The 21,063-nt window shown below is 37.1% G+C and overlaps 1 protein-coding gene across 6 annotated transcripts in view; it reads right to left on the bottom strand.

Moving 5' to 3' along the window:
• Window positions 1-1,780: 1,780 nt before the first annotated feature.
• The window catches only part of LOC139971805 (uncharacterized), a 42,700-nt gene continuing 23,417 nt past the window's right edge, over window positions 1,781-21,063 (bottom strand). For 4 of the 6 annotated variants that reach the window (XM_071978549.1, XM_071978550.1, XM_071978548.1 and 1 more), the window contains 8 exons: window positions 13,242-13,527; window positions 9,133-9,341; window positions 8,789-8,913; window positions 8,092-8,175; window positions 7,638-7,775; window positions 6,717-6,800; window positions 5,469-5,711; window positions 1,781-5,209 (listed from right to left, as the gene is read on the bottom strand). In XM_071978549.1, the coding sequence (XP_071834650.1) occupies window positions 5,039-5,209; window positions 5,469-5,711; window positions 6,717-6,800; window positions 7,638-7,775; window positions 8,092-8,175; window positions 8,789-8,913; window positions 9,133-9,341; window positions 13,242-13,527 (1,340 nt within the window). In that variant the 3' untranslated portion in view covers window positions 1,781-5,038. Of the gene's footprint in view, window positions 5,210-5,468; window positions 5,712-6,716; window positions 6,801-7,637; window positions 7,776-8,091; window positions 8,176-8,788; window positions 8,914-9,132; window positions 9,342-13,241; window positions 13,528-14,495; window positions 16,183-18,960; window positions 19,601-21,063 lie in introns of those variants that run through there. The other 2 variants (XM_071978552.1, XM_071978551.1) reach the window with 2 other exon arrangements.

The following is a 21,063-nucleotide window of genomic DNA, read 5'->3' as shown; positions in this document are numbered from 1 at the left end:
CCATGAGACCCTAACATAAACTGATTATATTATTTATCAACCATCACGAGAACTAACTTCGTTATTTAGTCTAACTCCCTAAGAACAGATATTTCTCTTTGTGTCAATAGATTATTTTTGATACTGTTGTTTCTAAGCTAATGACATGGCAGCTTTATCAAAAAGGTTACAAAATGAATGTATTTGTCTCTAGGTTAACACTACTTAGTACCAATTATGAGTAACTAAAGTGAGTACATGAACTAGAGTATCAAATCTGAGTAAAACGTTCCCGGATAAGGGATTGATATCAATATTAAGTGTATGCAATAGTAGTACCTGATATGTTTTCTTTCTTAAGCACTTGGATAAATGTTTACACAATGAATGCATAAAGTTTACACTCCTGAAATAATTTTCTGATGTTTTTTGTGACAAAATTAAGGCTCAACCTTCCAACGTAGACTGTAAATTGCGATAGTCAATGTTTTTTTTTTGGCTGATTAAACACCACTTGGTACCTATTGTGTGTGCCTATTGTGAGTACATTAATTAGAGTACCGAATGGGGATACAAAATTCTCCCCGATTAGAGTCGATACTGATATGAAGTGTACCTAATAGTAGTACCTGATATGTTATTTTTTAAGCACTTTGATCTTTGGTAATTTTCATCTCAGTAAAGTTACATGTTCATATTAGATATTGCATACATAATCTTATTGTATGATGTAATCTTAGATAGCGTATACGTAATCTTATTGTATAATGTAATCTTATTGTACATAGAAATGTATTGTAGTGTACAGAGTGTATAATATTATAAATACACAAAATAATACAAAAAGAAGAAGGCACAAAAAGTTAAGCCTACGTTGAAACAATCTCCCCATCCTTGATCCTCCCACCATTCAACTCTCCACCCACCCACCCACCCCCACCACCCCCCCCCCACCACCACCCTCCCAAATGGAACCATGACCATTCCATAACACTCCTGATTCTATTAACCACTTTTACCATCCATCAAGGGACCACTAGTTTATAGTGGTTGCAATATTCACCATCACCTGATGGAGAAATAAGGAAACCCTCTAAAACGGTTGTTTTTAACAATAATGAAAAATTGATATTTATTTCATCAGTGAGTATTATTTATTAAGGATAACTAATAGCTTGCAAAAGTTCATTACGCAGTGTTATTGAATTTGAAGCCTTTTATTATCTTATCTATCAAAGTTCTAATGAAGTTCTGCTTATTAAGAAAAAGCTTAAACAATTCTTAAAGATCTGTTTTATTGGCTCCAATTATAGCACGCTTTTGCTAGGAATGTTTTGTGATTATGTAATCGACCTGCCACGTTCGTAAATCGACCACAGGCTCTACAATTAGCCTGCATAGCTTCTTAACACCATTAGGCTCATTGTGTAAACACTGTGTGGAAATATGTTCATGTGTACAGTGTAGTTAATCATACAGCGTTCACACAAAGACCCTCATACAAGAAAAAATATGTGGCAGGCGTTGCAGACTAATTGGTAAAAAGAGGTCAGTTTACGACCGAGACAGGTCGATTACTTAATCTCAAGAAACTTTTCCATGATAGCGTGCTATAGTTGGGGTCTATACAACAGACCTTTAAGATCCTTTAAGATTTAAGTCCTTAAAAGGAGGTACATGAGGCAATTTTAGGTAGTTTGTTGATATCAAAATAACCAGTTTCATGCACTTCTGCCTAAAGCACAATTAAGTATCCTAAAAGCTTTAAGCCAACAATGCATAAGAGGAACTGTTTTTAAAAAAAAAATTTAAATTTCATAATTCACCTGATTTATAAAGAAAATGAAATAATGAAAAAAAAATAGACCTTGTAGATATGACAAGCCATACAGCTGTTAATACAAAACAAAACAAACAGTTTGTTTAATTATCATATGTTATGAAGATGGAACAATCACACATACACATACACACAGTACGTGTGTGTTGCATATACTCCAACTTTTCTTGAGAATTAGAAAAACCTTATTCAAGAGTTCAGAAAATTTAAGAAAAAGACAATGGCAAGAAATTTTGGGATAAGAAACATCTTCCTGGAAGACAAATAATACCCAAAACTAAATAATTCCAGAAAGTTTTTTTCCTTTCAATACCAGTGTTGTTAAACCAATTGAAAGTGTATTCCAGCTGAATTTGCCTATACCCAGGATGCTTTTCACTTCAAATCTGAGATAAAAAAAAATCCAAGCCAGTGAATTTTTTTCCTTATATATAAAATTTAAAATAAAATTTAAAATGAAGGCAAAATTGCAATTAACTGCATTATTACAAATATTTCTTCGCATTAAGAGAATTAACGAAACCCTGTTGTTTTTTAGGAAGATTAATTTTTCTTTCTCGAACAAGCCAAGAACAGGCTGTAAGTTACATCCTAAGCTCCAAGCATCCTGCAAAATAATTTTTCAATGGTTTTTTTGAGATCCTAACATTGACTATGAAATCATCTGCAAATTTTAACAACACCAGACTTTTTTATCATTTTCGATGAACATTCACTTAACCGATTTCAGAGTATTTTTTATTATGTTACAATTCTTTCCTTCCAAAATGTTTTACTGTTACAGCATATAAAATTTCAATTTACTATGATAGACTTGATTAATTACATTCGTCACTACTATTTACATAAGCTGATAAACCAATCAAGGCATTTATATACAATTACAAATACAAACAAATTGTTTTTGTTTTTTTACATTTAACTAACTCCAGGGCCGATAGACTTCAATACCCTCCCTCCTCTTTAAGTTCAGGGGGGTACATCACTTAGTCTAGCAGCTGCCTGCCTGTATTCATTTTGTTATTTGATCACAAAATCCCTTTGTGATAAGCACTTGGTATGCTTAAATGGTGGAGTCTCACTTCAAATATTGAAGAATATGTCCATATTTAAACTTTCTTAAATTCTCAAAATTTGCTTTGTGGCATGTCAGTAATACCTAAAGTTTCTCTCTGGGTCAGAAAATTCTGCCAGATGCCATGATTAGATAAGAAAAAAACATTTAACTGATTTTTTTTTAGGAACTATTTTTCAAGGCAATAATAATATGGTAATAATACAAAATATTACCATTATGAAATCAGTACATTTGAAATTGCATATAATTACAATTTTTAAGCCAACTGCAAATCTTTCCCAAATTCTTTGCTTGGTCATCGTATCACCAAACATTTTTCTAAAATTGATTTCCGTGCAGTTTTTTTTTTCTGTTTGTCTCTTTTCCTTTCATTGTTGAGCTTTTGGTTGCATAGTAACTGAAAATATTTGCCAACATTTGGTCCAGAAAAAGAAGAAAGAAACTCCTTGGAGGAAGAAGCTTCAAGACTATTTTTTTTTTAATGAAAAAAATTAGCCAAAAATTAAAAATTAAATAATCACCCGACCTGAGCCTTAAAAACTATTGCTCCATGAATGCATATCTATTTTAATTTTAATCAAGCCATTTCTGCTTTTCTTTTTCCACAGGTTTCTGCATAAAGTAAATTATCAATCCAGTGAAGTTATAAACATGATCTTTCCCCAATTCCAAGACTGCAGGATACGCTACGTAGATATCTACAAATAATCTCACCGTTGGAGAACATATTTACCGTCACCTAGCATATACCCCGTTCCTTGGAACCTCAAACGGTCCATTTTGCGCGCTGTTCCGTTTACTATATATATATATATACTACCTGTCACTATATGTAATATTGCAAAACTCCACTCTCAAGACCAATCAAACTCATCAACATTGTTCTCCAAATATTAAGACGTAAAACTTGCTCACGGCTCTCAAAAGCACTTTCCATTCCATCCTGATCCCTCAAATTCTTTCAGATGGAAAGAAAGAAGACGGTTAACTTAGACAATTCGGTGAGAAGAAACATAGTTTGCTTATGGTTGAAGCAAAGATTCAGGTGAAAGTGTCGGCCTTACCAATTGACTCTCTAGTATATATTTGGGCCCAATACCCCGACGATCTTTGACAAAGCCTTTCACAGCAAAATGAAAATGCTGGTGACTCGAGCAGACGAGATCCGCAAAATCCACCGGTTTCATCCTACTCTAGTAAACAACTAAAGCATTCATCTTGTTAGAGATGAACCCGACTTGGTAAGGAACAACATCGAGGGGGTATACAAACGTATTAGTATCTCACAGTTTCACATGCTTGCTGTAAGTTAACATGCACCTGTCAATAAATTCTGTATTTCAGCTCTTTGCAGTTACACATTAATACAGGCCAATCTCTAGGTTTCTGTCCAAGGTTGTAAACCTATTTAATGTTATCTGTACAACCCAAGCACTTAATGCTTCATATCTGAAGTTACCAGACAATACTTTTTTACTTGGATAGAATAGCAAAACTATACCCAAAAAGAACAAATCGCTAAGATGTATAAAAGTTGTATTACAGTGATTTTTTGTTTTTATATACACAGAAAAGCCCTGTTTTTTAAGTGTTTTATGACAAGTAAAATTTAGATACCTCAAAGTTGCATAGCCAGATGTAAACACTGAAATTATTCCTCGGTCAACCCACTAGAACTGCTAATAATCTAGGTGACTATTACATCCCTTGAGGAGAAAACTAAACACTGTGACACCCATTGACGGCAATGTTGTTCCGCTGTCGTGATTACCACCGCGCACCCACAATGTTCCAAATATATAAGGGGTCTAATAAATGGCATATGTTCCACAGCCGTGACTGCCACCGACAGCTGCTCTACAAATACAACAGCGTGACAGCCGCCACCGACAGCTGCCTTACAAATTCAACAGCGTGACAGCCACCATCAACAACTGTGACAGCCACTGCCACCAACCACAAACGTTTCGCAACGTGACTCCGCGTGTTGATGACGGCTAGGAGACGCTCAAAACATTAAAGACTAGACTGAAGTGGAGACTTTTGAGCATTAGAGGGTACTCTCCACTCATCACTCCTGGTGCTGACGATTGCTTTTAGGAGGCTTCGAGCTGTAAGGACTCAGAGAATCATCGCTGGACTCAAGCTGCCAAGGGGCACTGCCAGTAATGTATGTTACAGAATCGAGAAAGTGAGGTGTACGCAGTAGTCTGTCCCTCACACTGACAATATACAGATCCATCTTCGGTCTTCATTAAATTAGCAGCGGTGCCTCCATAGGTAGCGCAGGTAACACCCGTGAACACAAAGCCCTGAAAGAGAAACAAAATAAATTTCTGAATTTTTTTGAAAAATTTCTGAAAGGTTTAAACTTAGGCTAACATATATACATATTTGTACCTAGGGGGCAAAAAGTCTGTACGGCAAACACAATACAGTTACACAATAGGCCACTGTGCCTCATGAAAGCCCTTATCTCTTTACCTCACCCACCTCACTTCACTCTACCGCACCAGATCCTGCAATCCTTTCAACAGATCTGTCACCACATATGGTTGTCAAATATCTTACCGTTTTTGGAGTATGCGGTGTACCCTGGGTGAGAGGTCCGGTGAAAGAGGAACTGTCGGTGAAGTAATCGTACTCGCAGCCCGACAGATCGGCCCCGTCCCCACCTCTGGATCCATTGAATCCTGGCGGTCCCTGCATTTTGCTGATGGCCTCCAGGTCCATGTAGATGGAGTCGTTGTAAATGACCAAATCGAGAGCAACCTCTTGTTTGACAGTCTCTATCCTAGACTCTAGGCCAGAGATCTGTCGAGAGAAGATGAAAAATAACGTGAAAACTAAACTGAGGCAACATCATCGTTGAATCCTCATTTGTAAAGATTTTGTACCGACGGCCTACTAACGAGTGCAGCTAAATCATATATAGTCTATGTGAATGTGCGAGAAACTCGCTTCCATTCTAGTTTTGTAGATGTCTTATGCACACAGATCACCAAAGGTGAATAATCAACAGTTTTAACACTGTCTGTTTTACCACAAGTTTTACCACAAGTAGTCAATGTTAGGCCTATATAATCAAGTCATAAGGCCTAAGCTGGCTAGGCTGCTATTTTTACTGTTGGTGTAGATGTCATATGCACACAGATCACCAAAGGTTAATAATCAACAGTTTAACACTGTCTAGGAGGAAAATCCTACACACCTAACAGTTATGAACCTTAGTCAAATGACAGATGTAAGCCAAAGTACAGTCCTAGCTAAAAAAATAGGATGAAATGTTATGGAATGTGACAAGTTTTACCACAATTTAGTCAAGGTTAGGCCTATATAATCAAGTCATAAAGCCTAAGCTGGCTAGGCTGCTATTTTTACTGTTGGTGTATGACAAGATCTATCACAACTAAAACTAAACTTTGTTATAAAACAGTGAAGTTGTGCTACAAAGATTTTGACAACTACTTGATCTCCTTCTCAGCCCTGCCAGTCTGACATAGGAAAGCTGTTTCCAAAATTCAAATTCCAGAAGATTGTGGAGGTAAATAAAAAGACAATCATTATAGTCTATTACTGTATCTCAGACTACAGTAACTGATCTTCTTGTGTCTTAGAATCATATCAATAAATAATTGAATTCACAAACGACTTTACGATATATACTATGCTGGTCGTCGACGCTGACCAGAAGGGTTCAGAGCTTTCTGGATGGGTTTGTTTATTTATAGGTTCGATATACGGCACAAGTATGTCCAGATGAGTCCAAGACTGCCAAACATGCCATGCAAACATAACACAAAGCCACACGCAACTTACATCTCTGTCTTGGTCGGTGTTCTTGGATGTAATAGACAAAATATCCTGTCCCATTGTTTCACTCCGAGCAGTCAACGTCGATATCTGAGAATAAATAAAGCAAATATCACAATGTCAGTAGATTACTTCCAAAAAACAAAGGGAAATTATGAAAATGAAAATATATCTATTGAGAGACACTATTTAATCAAATGCAGAGAGTCACTTTTTAAATCAAGGCGACAGATTTTAAAACGCTGCGCTCAAATCAGAAATCACCACCACACTTTCTTGGTTACTATGGTTACAAAAATTAGACACATACATCTGAGACGCGACCTGCATGATCATTACTGGTCTATGTGTCATGAAAAAAATTGCCTGAAACAACTCAGAAGAGACTTTTTTTTCAATTTAGGGGGTATTGCAGATCAGTAATGTTGCTTGCCCACACCAGGCTGAAGGCTTGATCCAGTTTAAAATATGACATCATCAAGCCCCATGTCCTTAATTTTTCGTAAGATTTTTTTTGTTCCATTATTTTAATGTTTGAGTTTTGTAATGAAGATGCGTCTCGCAAATGCTGAATCTAAAATAATAAAAGCCTTCGCAAGCCCCCAATGATGGCAGTGATGTCATTGTGAATACCGATCACATTTCACCTTGGGGAAATATGGAAAGTCCGAAAAACTTTAAAGTGAAAGATTTCAGATTCTAGTGACACTTTGACATCACTGATTAACACAATGACAGCTGCCAGACAGGATTTTTTAAACAAGAACAAACTGTTCTGGGGAGTTGTTCTTCTTTGCAAAGATCACTGTCGTTTACTGTCCTTTACTGTCGTATACTGTCGTATACTGTAAGCCAAAGATGGCGGTTGGGCTAATGTTCACTAAAGAGGTATATATAGCACGGTAGAAAACGACATATTTAACTCACATCACTCTCGAGTTGAGATGTTTTCTGGATGTTACTGGTGATTAGGGCGTCATTCGATTCAACTTGTCGCTGTACTTCTTGAATCTGAGTTGATGAATTCCTTCCCAAAGCTGTAACTTGATTGGATAGCTGTTCAATCTGAAAGAATGAGGCATGAAAAACCATGCTACTGATATGATACGGAAAGCTTTATACAATTTACTCAACCGATTTTCCTGGTTTAGTTAAATTTTGGAAACTGTTTGAATAGTTTATACTGCAGTGAATGTGAGTGAGCAGAACTGAGATACGGTGATAACATTTAAGAAATTGGAACTCAATTCCTACTACAAAAAGTGAATCTGGAAGTTTTTGAAACTTTCATTCCATTTTTTGGGGATTGTATAAAGTATAAAAATATCAAATGATGTCCTTGCCATGTTTGACATTCATTTTGCTAATACCCTTTCCTTACCTGATGCGTGTTCTGTGCTACTCTGGCAGTCGTAGTCGCATTTTCGCTCGAATTAGTCATCAGTAACGATTCCAACTGTGAGACCTACGGAAGAGTGCAATAACAAATGGATTAATAATTGAAGATACGTTACGGATTTACAGCGAGACTTAACAACTCTTGTTTATTTTCAGCTTATACCAACTTCTGCAACCGGACTAACAACACACCCCTAATCTGTTAAAGAGTCCCTGTGACCCAGAATTTGTGGACAAACCGTGGGCACACTTCATAACTACATCAATTTAAGATGCTTTTATGTCCTATCGTACATGGACTGCTAGAGTTGACGAGAACAAGGTGGCTTTATAAAGCTTGATGAGGATATGACTGAATGCAAAAAGAGTTAAGAAACTTTAGTATATTTCATAAACTTAACATAATAAACGTAATTCATGACTTTTTCTCATCTAAAAACTGTCAAAGAGGAGAAAGTTTAATTTAAGTGGCTCCTACTTCTTCTATTTGCAATTTTTGTTTTTAACTCTCTCCAAAATAATTTCACCAAATAAAACAAAACCTACACCAACAACAATGTCCTTCTTTGACAGAAGCATGAAATGTGTATCCTTCGAAAGTGGTTTCTATTTTTTTGCAAGAAAAACACAATTTTACCTATTAAAATTTGTAGAAAAAAACTCATCTATATTTGACTCACTCTATTATGTAAGCTCATTATCAGGTCCTCCTGCTTTTTTATAATGTTAGCTAATTCTTCGTAACCAGGGAGACCTGTAGACTCAGGTGTAGTCTGCACCAACTTTTCTCTTGAACCAGGCAAGGCTGTAATAAAGAATTAAATAACATAAAATTAGGGTCAGCTCTTCATTTGCAAATCGGACAAACGACTGAAATTTTGTTCATGACGAAATTTCAAAATTGTCTAACTGACAAAAACAAAATAAAACAATAACAATCATAACATGAAGGAAACAAAACATGTCAAACAAATTTCCATCCCCCGGCCATTTCTTAAAACCAAGGAGGAGGAGTGCAAGTTACCTTGTTCAAGTGCTCCGGTGAACAGAAGTAACAAGGCAATAGAGTTGAGAATGACAAAAACGGCTATCGCAAACAGTACGAGGGGATGTCTGATGCATCTGCAGGGGTTTTTATGGTAAGAATCTTTCGAAGGCGGCGGCTTCTTTGTCGAGGATGAGCTTGTCGTGACGACTTCGCCAAAACTGTCGTAGAGAGGATTGGCCTTTTTCCTGCAACAGAAAAACAAAAAGAACAAAATTATGCAAAAATTAGACATCCATGTACTCTGATCTATCTAAAAATAAAATGGAAGAACATTTGAAATACAAAGGTGATGGGATCTCTTCATATTCTGGTGCACCGTCCGGAGTTTTACGTGACACACTGAACAGTGTGGCATGACAGCAATATCAATATATATAAATATATATAAATATATACATATATATATATATATATATATATATAAATATAAATCATGGAGAATTCGATCAAACAGTCTTAAACAGAAGCTAACTTCTACTAAGGATTACTAAACCACGCAGAAGAAAGCTGCTGATCGTTTGGCAAGGATTCTTGGTAGCAGCAATTCAGAGGACATGAGGTATAATGTGCAAAACTTAATTGGTATTTTCACAGCACACTTCATATGTTAAGAGTGCATTAATTGATGGAGACAGGTCAGTGAGGGGTGTGTTTCACAACATATACTGTAGCACTATACTGCCCATTCAATGAACCATGAAGGGAGCACATAGCCACTTGAGGCACTGTGCCAAATTAAATGACACAATATGCTTCTCGGTGACAAAAACATTTAACAATGCCAGCCTACGTGGATAGGTTTTATTCCAATCAGTATACTTTTCCCTAACAGGATACTATTCCTAACAGGATACATGTGCCTAAATTACCTTCAAGTTCACTTGAAAAAGAAGTTGTTGTTTTACTTTAACGTTATGACTCACACATACCTGACAACATAGTCATTCACATATATTGTATGATTAGGACGAATTCATAATTTGTTAAACGTTTAACAACGAATGCACTATTGTACTTAAATTTGTTTTCTCGATAAAAAGCTATCATCTTGACTAAGAAGGGTCAGTTTAGAAATTATTGTTCCATAGCATTGTTAGATGGCCATCATTTAAAACCACTTAATAACCACCGTGTCCTGTTGAGTTTGACCACCTCCTATTTCTGGGTAGGCTAATGACATTGGCAGAAATATGGATAAACGGAACCAGGAAGATTAAATCACGTACTGTACTATTCGCACAACTTTAATGATAAAGGTCAGTTAAGAATTATTCTTCAAGTAAAGGTAAGCGTCAAAATTCATCGACTATACAATAGATACGATCCACACTCGCAGAATTTTATTTTAGAATTAAGAGGAAACTTGGAAGAGGAACTAAATGACACAACTTATTACTTCACCACTTACATCCCATCTTTACTGTTCTGTTTTATATACTCAATCTACAGTACTACAAAACCGCTCTTCTGATTGGCCGAAATATGAAGACTGTTTACTGTACTTTGAATGGTTTGACCATTTGGTGTACAGTATACATTAACATGTGAATAACCTCCAACAGTTCTTTGTATAAACAAACATATAAAACCCATAAATAAAAGGAATAAAAACTTCCAATGTGACTGCTGCTACCAACATGAAACCACCAGGATGTAACAATTACTAAACAAGTCCAATCAAGAAATCAAAACAAATTCTGCTTGCCATCATTTTGCACCACCCTTTCATAAGTGGCAACTTTTGATTGATCTTGGCACATGATCAAAATCATAAAAATTTATAGTGCACTTCAACGTTACATGCTTGCTTAAGCTTACATTTTATGCATTTATTGCAGGTTACACGGTTCTTAGAGTGATTTATTCCAGTCTGTTAATGTAAACAATGATACACCAATAGATACGAAAGAGAAAAAAACTATATCTATTTACTGCAGGGAATCTTTTATCCGGTATTGCATTGCAAAATACTATTCAAACTTGGCAAATGGCTTATACGATGTATATAAGATGTATAGCAGTTTTGTAGAGAGATTGGGCTCTCAAAAGGCAAGGTGGCCAAATCCAGCCTACAAAAGATTTCAATATTCAAGCTTTCGTGACCAGAGCAGTATTTGACCAAACTTGCCTGAACAACATTTGAAAATTTCAAGACAGAAAATTAGTCACCAGCTGCCAAAATTCAACGATTCAGTAAGTTTGCGCTGTTTCAGTGAATTGAAAGCATCTGACCTGGTTGAGTATTGATAAGTTAGAAAGTCTTAGTTGTTTGTATTAGCCCAGATAGCAACCCCCCCCCCGCCTCTTGGTTGTATAATATCCATTGTGACGGAAAATGCCGATAAAATCCAAACAAACAGTACAGGAAAACAATGAGCTGCATTTGAATACAAGGAAGGGCAACAGAGACCCCCCCCCCCCATACACACGTCACAGACTCAGACACCAAGGAACCAAGATTGCCCAGAGGTTCAGGAAACAGGAAACAATTCAACCAGTTAAGGCCAACAAATCTGAAAGTACAAACACCTGCTCAAAACCGTTTTATTTTGACAAACTATTTGCTGCAATTGTTGGACTCGCAATGGACCGACTATCTAGCAATCTCGTCCTTTCCCGAATGAATATCCCCATTGTATTGTATTACAACTCTGCATCAGGATTTTAAAGCTAGTAGTGTAACAATTTGTGTTCGTGCTCACAAAATATAATTCCCCAAAAACTATGAAAAATCAGATAATTTCCAAAAAAAGGTTCAACATTTCTTATTCTTTTGTCTTTGCTTTCATGCCTTGTTCAAGTATTATTCAATTCCGCCTAAATGGTTTCTACGGTTTCAGATTTCTGCTTGACACTACAGAGTCTTACAAAATGGGATGGGAATTATGTATTGAGATCATTGCTCATTGACGGGAGAACTATAGTCCTTTGCTAAGACAGAATACTGTATATAAATGTGGAAAACATTTGCATATTTCTTTTCCAGTTTCTATGATTCCTTTGTCATATTGTGAAGGCAAATACTACAACTTTTAAATAGCTTAACAAGCTTTAAACTGATCTGTTAAGTAGGGTTTGGTACTAAATACATCAACATATGCAGTCCTGCTGTGGGTACAACTATTTGCAACGAGCAAGAATATTCAGAGCTAGTCAAAGGGTCAACTTTTCTTCCTGTTTCGAGCGGTGTTCACAATCCTTTCCGGAAGCACCTGAGGATTCTAGCTCAAAAACCAGACGTGTGCGCAATCAACTAACAGAAAAAGCTTTCTCTCTGAAAATGCAACGGCCCAAAATCACTGTTTTGTTGATTCATACCTTCAACCTCAATTGAGTTAAAAGGACAGTCCCAGCAAAAAAATTTAAAAATTTGACCGATGAAAAGAGGGAGCACACTTTAGAAACACCCTAGTGCAATATGCATTCGATTCAGGACAACATTTATAACAACTCTTTCTGTGACACCGATCGAATAAAAATGCCAGTCTGTCCTGCAATATGTCCATGTCAAGGTTGGAAAGTAGGCCATGGCTATTCTTACAACTTATCGTAACAATTATTTATAAACTATTCTTCCGACATCGGCGAATTCATGCGCAGTAAATTAAAAAAGCAACTGCGCATGTAGTAAGGGTAACCCGAACCCTAATCTCTAATCCTAACCCTAACTGGAAATTATTGTTACTCCTGGTCGATCCTGGTCGTAAAAATAGCCACATTAAAGCAACTGCGCATGCGAAATCGGAAATTATTCTTACGACTAGTCGTAAGAATAGCCACTTTGTGGAAAGTACTGTACACAAGTTAGCTGATATTAAATATGTTATGATTTGTAAGCGTTTCACTCTATTGTTGTTGTCTTTCATGGTCTTGGATTGTGACAGAGTTCCAACTATGCGTATTGCAAAGTTTACAATACTAATGAATACATGGTGTACTCACATTGTGATGCATACAAAGTAATACAAAAAGCTTTTAGTAACTAAATACAAATAGCACCATGCAGGATGGTTGCAATAACATATTACTATGAATGGACATGATACAGACGCATTATTGCTCGAATCGGTATTCAAAACACTTACCTCGGTCTCCTCTCTCCTGGAATGGGTGGTGGTGGTGCTGAGACCGCTGTGAGGGGTACTGTCGAGCTGCTGGTGGGCAAGGAGGTCCTATAGAGGGCCTGGTCCACCTCCGTGTCTGATTGCTGAGAGAGACTCGTCGATAGACTTGGTGGCTGGGCCTCCTCTGCTGGAGAGGCGTGCCCATTGGTGGTATCGTAGGGTATCTCCTGGTACTGTGGACCCTGTCTCTTTGTTATATCTGGCACCGAATGATACTCAGGGGGGTTGGAAGACACAGGTTGAGGAGCTGTTCAGGTGAAAAACAATCAAGATGGTAAAAGGATGTCATCATTCAGCATATACATCCCATAAATAGGAACACTGAATAATCAATTGAAATGTGATACCCACCTTCCAAAACATTTGCTTTTCAATTCTTAAAAGGGTCGGTAGTGAAACCATTTACAAAAACCAGCAGATAAATTTCCATTCTTCCCGCACCCCCTCCCCCCCCCACCCTTTAATTTTAAACTCCTGAGTCCTGGATATCTGAGAATACTCTAAAATCAGAAGGAACACAATTAGTGAATATTTTATAATAAATGCTGTCTTCCCGCCACTGATGACACCATGCTTATGTCATTCAGTGTGACAGATAGTACCGTACCGACTATGCAGTGTTACAGATAGTACCGTACTGACTATGCAGTGTGACAGATGGTACTGTAGTGACTATGCAGTGTGACAGATGGTACCGTAGTGACTATGCAGTGTGACAGATAGTACCGTACTGACTATGCGGTGACAGATAGTACCGTACTGACTATGCGGTGTGACAGATAGTACCGTACTGACTATGCAGTGTGACAGATGGTACCGTACTGACTATGCGGTGACAGATAGTACCGTACTGACTATGCGGTGTGACAGATAGTACCGTACTGACTATGCAGTGTGACAGATGGTACTGTAGTGACTATGCAGTGTGACAGATAGTGCCGTACTGACTATGCGGTGTGACAGATAGTACCGTACTGACTATGCAGTGTGACAGATGGTACTGTAGTGACTATGCAGTGTGACAGATGGTACCGTAGTGACCATGCAGTGTGACAGATAGTACCGTACCGACTATGCGGTGTGACAGATAGTACCGTACTGACTATGCAGTGTGACAGATACTGTAGTACCGTACCGACTACTCAGTGTGACAGATAGTACCGTACTGACCACGCAGTGTTTTAGGAAGAAGACATCTAATACACAAATACTCACACTCTTCATCTTCGAGACTTATGGTTTTACTGTATGCATGGCCGTTCACTCTTTCTACATTCCCAAAGCTGGCATACTTTGGACTGACAGGTTTATTCCTAAGCGATGGTCCACAATCAATTTCATCTACATCTGTTTCCCTGACAGCATCCAGCGGTTGCAAAATCAGGGAAACCCTTTTACCACCAGATGCCATGACAACAGCCAAGTCAAAAGGAACCTTGAATAAACTGAACAAGCTAGGAGCTGCAGGTCTGCAGTAGAGTTCCAGAACAATTTTACTGGTTACAAAAAACCAAAACGTTCTTAGTCAGTCACACAGTATAACAAACTCTCCCAGAACAATTTCGGCCAGTGACTCCGCTTGCAAGAAAATATATAACCACCGCTATTAAATTTTCTTCCTTTTTTTTCTTACTGCCTTACTCAAACTGCAGAGTACCCTCTTTTTCTCTGATCTTGAAGGTCAGGCTGAGTAAACTATGTTGATGACATTTCCATAAACACTGAAATTTTCACAACTTCATAGGATTAGATCCAAGATGATGTAACCAAAAAGTACGGATTTCCACACACAGAACTTGTCACTCTTCATAAAAAAAAGTTACAACACACATTTGGGCTACAGTGCTGAGGACACAATACTGTGTAAATGACTAAGGTACTCAACATACTATTGCCAATACCAAACTTTTAACTGCTTTAGCTATGAAGATACTGTCTATCAAGTACAGATCCTGTACAGAACAACAATCCCTTTAGTGAACCACTCGGGCATACAAAGCCTATTCTCTGTCTTCTATGGAGCTGGGACCAAAGTTAACCAACCCAAACAAATAACTTGGTCTTCTAGTACAGTACAGTAGGTAACAGGAATTTACAGTAGTATTGTCCTTGGTAGCACTTCTTCAAATAGTGCTGTAAGTATAAACTAATCCTTCACATATCATAAGTACTGTAGCTTGTACTGTATGTAGAAAGCAACCAATGAAAACAATCTCTTCAGTTTACAAAGTTGAGGGAAAGGTAAAACAAATCGCTCCTTAAACAATCAACAGAAAATCATTGTCAACTGCATATCTTGCCAACAAATAGCCTTTGGTCTACCATAAACCTAATATTTGGTTCTGATATCTTTTTTATAGCCTTAGTGTTCCTGTTATTCCAAATTTATAAGTTTACCTTCTACATGGATTGTTTGCATTCCATGTAAGAAGCAATTGTTGCCAGGAGGATGGAACTTGTCAAATAGTTGACTTATTTACCTGATAACAATCTGATCAGGTGACTGGTACAGAAGTAGGTATATTTTTAGCTACTATGTCAATATTTTTTTGGCAGATTCACATAAATCCACATTTGCAAATAGCAAACTGCACCATAGAGTGTGGTAGGCAAGGTGTGTAGCAATCACAGTCTAGCCTACCCAATGTGTAACAATCACAATTACGCCTATCCTTTGTAAAAAAAACTTTTTGCAGTTGAATTATAGTCCTTGCCCAATTGAGTGGATCACTTTTAACACGACCTGATCGCCATATAATTCTAGACGGACGGCTAGAATATAGAAACAAACAAAGCGATTAACTTTATACCAATATTAACTTCTACAAAAACTACTGTTTCCAGAGGAAGTTTTACTGAGATGAACTAGTTCAATGATTCCTAAAATGATCTTTCTTATGATAACCACAGAAGACACACTGTGGGCTAGATTGCAACTGTTCAATCAAAAGCAAAACTTATTCATTTCAATGGACAGAGATTCAATGGAAAAAGCAGGACATTCTCTTATGATTTATATTTTAATTCTCTTTATCACGCAATTCATGATGATCTGTGCATTCGTATCTCGGGTGAATAAATCTAGATGAAACAATAGAAACTATACTGAGCTTAAATGCAATTCTTTAAATAAATACAGTACTTTTGAAGAGCTAAGTCTGCACGAGACAAAGGATTCTTTGTTTTAGCAATTAAATGTAAGTTTGTGTTTGATACACGACTGAAACAGAAAACAGAACTCATATTAAGGCTGTTTAGTCTTCGGTCGAATTTTTAAGCTAAAAACGAAACTGTCCTGAGGGTTGAGGCCATTATATGAAAGCGGAATCCTTTGAACATCCTTGAGAATTGAAATACAAGAGCAATTAAGGATGTGACGGTTGTTTGATAAATGTAATTTGAGGGCTGCCGGATGTGAGATCATGTCAACAAAGCAAATTATGATATTTACATGATAATGCGTCCAAGGAAATGTTTGCAAATCAAAAGTATCGAAGCCATATATGTTACTTATGAAGTAAACAGTAGAATGTCACTTTGACCTGCCGGCCTAGAACTCCATAAATTTAGCCACCAGCTAAAAAAAAAGTAGCATTGTCTGCCTTACGAAATCAAATTCCCATTTGCATTTTCTTTGAATTAATAAAAAAAAACATTACTTTTTGCTTAATTTTTCCATTGGTTAATGGCAAAATTCACTGGCATTAAGCCAGCACATTGGCATGAATTTTGAGGCCCTACCATACATCCACAGCCCCTTCATAGTGCAATAAGGGGGGACTAAGAAAAGAAGTATAGCACCCTCAAAAGAAATCCCTGCCACCAAATAAAACAAAACAAAACAGAATTTGTGTCTTAGCCAATACTTTGTCTTCACTTGTGGTCTGTTCTCCAGTCCACAAATATCCAATATGTATTCTTCACTCCCACATTAACCAACTTTAGTTTATCTGTGTCCCATTACAGTATTCTTACAATTGATAGGATTTATCTACCAATCCTGCACTTCTAGAATAGCTGAGGTTAGCCACAGAGTCAACAAAGAATCCCTTATCAAATTCATATTCTAACCATGTAATGGTGGGGGGGAGGGAGGGAGGGAGGGAGGGAGGGAGGGAGGGAGGGAGGGAGGGAGGGTTGACCACCAGACCTGTGGTAGATTTGACATTCAAATGGATTCACCATGGACACAGGGTGTTACTTTCCAGGATACACTGTGGCCTGCACATGGCAACAACAAAAAACAGGAGAGATAAAACATACCTGCATAAACTGATCTTAAGGTAGTTAAAATAAACACATTTGAAGAATTTTCTATATCATTCTGATTCATAATCCTGTCACAAATTACCCACAATTCAGCTCATAATCTAATTACCAAATTAATATTAATGCCTGAAGAATCAGGAAAGTCTGTCCCCAACAGTAGCTCATCGTCAGAAAGGTTATAACCTGGTCACTCTAGGCATGGTAGCCCAAGAGTGCAGAGGTAGTGAGGAGACATGAAAGTGAGGAAGCGAAGCGACGATCAATTGAGTGTTTGCAATGGTCTAATTTACACATAGGTGATGGATTTTGTTTAGAATTGATTGGAATGGATGTAATTAACTGCCTGCTCAGCTAACTTATGAGTGAGAATGCTACTGTACCAAGCTCTGGCCTTACTCTTAGTTTGATCACTTTGATGGTGATTAATTATATTTTGATTTTGGAAATGATACCTGATATGCGGGTTATACAGTATATATGCTAATTCATAGAACACACAAGACTCGACCAACTCTCCTTTGTGGCCAACTATAAATAGTTTGTACAAGACCACTTTTTTATATCGCCATTCCCATTTAAAGCGGATAACTAATTTCACTTGATTGTCTATATATGAGAAAAACCTGTTACATGCTACAACTTTTACAAGCATTAACAATTTAATAAAAGTTAAAAATGAAGAAAATAGTCGAAAAACACAAATTGTAATGAAAACACAAACAGCTTCCATGATATCAGTATAGTGTGATTCTTTTCTGTGGTTTATAGGTTTAAAACTCTTGCTTATACTATATAAAGAGAGAGAGATATAATGTATATATATAATATAGTATACGTATATATGGTAATCTACCGCATATGTTGTAACTTGAGTTTTACGCCTGTGCCGCGATCATCAGTCAGCAGGACGCAATCGATCATGTAAACCTGACTTCTTCCTAAAGCACAACTGGGCGGTCTATTGTCCAGCTGACAATGACTAATCTTGACCAACGCACAGGACTAGCCTGACAACGGCAACTTGCACTGTAAGATCGCAAAGTTCTACTGGAGTCTGGAGACCCTGGAGCTGAGTATTAATACTGTCATTTTATATGTTTTCATGAAATGACAAAACTAACAAATTAGAAAAGAATTTGATTCTCAATCACCACATTTCGACACTGACACACTTTTAAATATCAGCATCGAGAACGCAATTATCAACATTTGCAAAGTTCACTAAAAATGGAAAAGGATATACTTGACTACAGTAGCTCAGTTGATTCAACTACAAGTACATTAATTATTGTTGATGGAGGTAATAGTGTCACTTAGCATAAAAAAATATAAGAAAAACATTTCCACCAAAACTGAAAATTACTGACAAACTCTGCCTTAACTAAAACAAAACATAAAGATATATACTTACGTTTATCAACAAAAGTTGTTTCTGCATATTGGTTCTCCATTTTTTGGCTGAATTATATTAAAAAGTAGTATCCAAAAATCCACCAGATAGGCTGAGATAGCATATATAGACAAGTTTTATATTGAGGACTATAGTTATGAAGCCACAGATTATCTAAAACTTCATCGAATCTGCATCCATGACACGAAAACTAACTGTTAGTAACAGGAGGTAATAAACCAATCTTCTAGCTGCAAACTTGATTGAACACTAAGAGGGCGTACAACACACTACGACCACTGAATGATACCAATGAAGTGCTCAGGATTTTCAGACCTCAAGTATTTTTTTCCAAAACTGTTAGGAAACAATCAAATCAAAATAGCACAATAAATCCAAGGTTATGCCTGGATGGATTTCGATTCAACAGTTAGTTCATTTCTATGACTGTTTTGGCAATAACTCACACAATAGGTCAAATTGGGTGATTAATCCAAGTAATTCTTCATAAACTGAATGACCCTGTGATTAGTGGTTTCCCTATAACCTACTAATACTGCACACAGTCAGCAAATTCCAGTGAAACCCCACCAGTGGAATGGTATCCTGGTTATGTTTAACCTGGAAGGTGGACTTTCTAAAAGTTACAGATTGTTGGCTAAATGCAGGTTCAAGAGGTTATGATTATGATCTCAATTTTGAAAGTAAGGGCAATGGAAAAACCCCAAGCCACAGAAACTAGATCTTAAACACTGTGTGGTTAGGCCAGTGTTTATATACAATGGCATACAGTCAAAGACAGGATTTAACTGTGAGTCCTACTGTAGCTACTAGCCCTCTGTAACAGACAAACACATACACCTATATAGAGTACCACTACACTGTTAGACTCACTAACGGTGACATACCTATGTTCCTACGTCTCTATTTTCTGACGTCTCTATGTTCCGACGTATCTATGTTCCGACAAATTTTTTGGACTCTCATTTTTTTTACCAAAATATTTTCAAACCCAGTTTTTTCAGACCAACATTTTTCCTGACCTGATTTGTTTAGGGGGGACTCAATTTTTTTGGACGTACCAAATTTTTTTCACGAAAAAAAAAAAAGAAGGGCCCAAAGTTTGTTATGACCCAAATAGTGCTTGTCCGGAAAAAAAATTTGGTCATAAAAAATTTTAGAGTAAAAAAAAATTGGGTCATAAAAATTGTTTGGTCCCAAAAAAATTTGGTCATAAAAATATTTTGGTCCAAAAAAATTTTGGTCAGAAAATATTTGGTCCGGAAACATGTCGGAACATAGAGACGTCGGAACATACAGATGTAACCTCACTAACCATTCTCAGGATTAACTGTGAGACCTAGCCCTCTGTCAGACCAGGGAGTTGTTCCATAATAACTCCCTGGTCAAACACATAATCATATTTACTGCACTTTCAGACTCACTTCTAAGACTCAAGATTTACTGAAGAGTAAACCCCTTTCCTGTGAGAGAGCATTGTACAGTACAATTAAAATTTTTAAAGCAATGACAATTGTTATGTAATATCTTTTAGAAGGTGGACAATATTATTACACCCAAATCATTGAAGAACTGAACAAATTTGATGCAGGAAAAGTAAACTTAACAGCAACTATCCATAGCCCGGTGGGGGTGGGGAGGGGAGGGGGATATTATAGACTTTCCTCTTATGACCTACATTTAATAACATACACTTAAAATTGAATAGCACCAATTTACATTGAATTTCCCTAAAGGAAGGCTAAGGGAATGGGACACCCAAGACAGTCATCATGCAGGCACCTACCTGCCCCCAAACAACCCACCCCCACACCCACCCCCCCCCCACAAAAAGTGAACTCTGGCTAGGGGTATGCAACTGTCTGTATTTGGTCCATTTCAACTGATTTTGAACAATATTCAGTTGGTTTGCTACAACTGTCACAAAATTGGTGAACAAACTCTTCAACAGGTGCTAAGGTTTCAAAGATCCACAAACCCGATATCTACATTATATACACCCGACCCTATCAAAAACCATCCATTGTTCCCCTGCTACTACCATGTAGCTATATATATACTGTGCCTGTCCTTAGCATTTGAAGAGCTGCCTGATAAGCTGTT

The sequence above is a fragment of the Apostichopus japonicus genome, chromosome 8, assembly GCF_037975245.1.
Source record: "Apostichopus japonicus isolate 1M-3 chromosome 8, ASM3797524v1, whole genome shotgun sequence".
NCBI lineage: Eukaryota > Metazoa > Echinodermata > Holothuroidea > Aspidochirotida > Stichopodidae > Apostichopus > Apostichopus japonicus.
The sequence above is the reverse complement of the archived record's forward strand: the minus strand, read 5'-3'. Positions and strand labels throughout refer to the sequence as shown.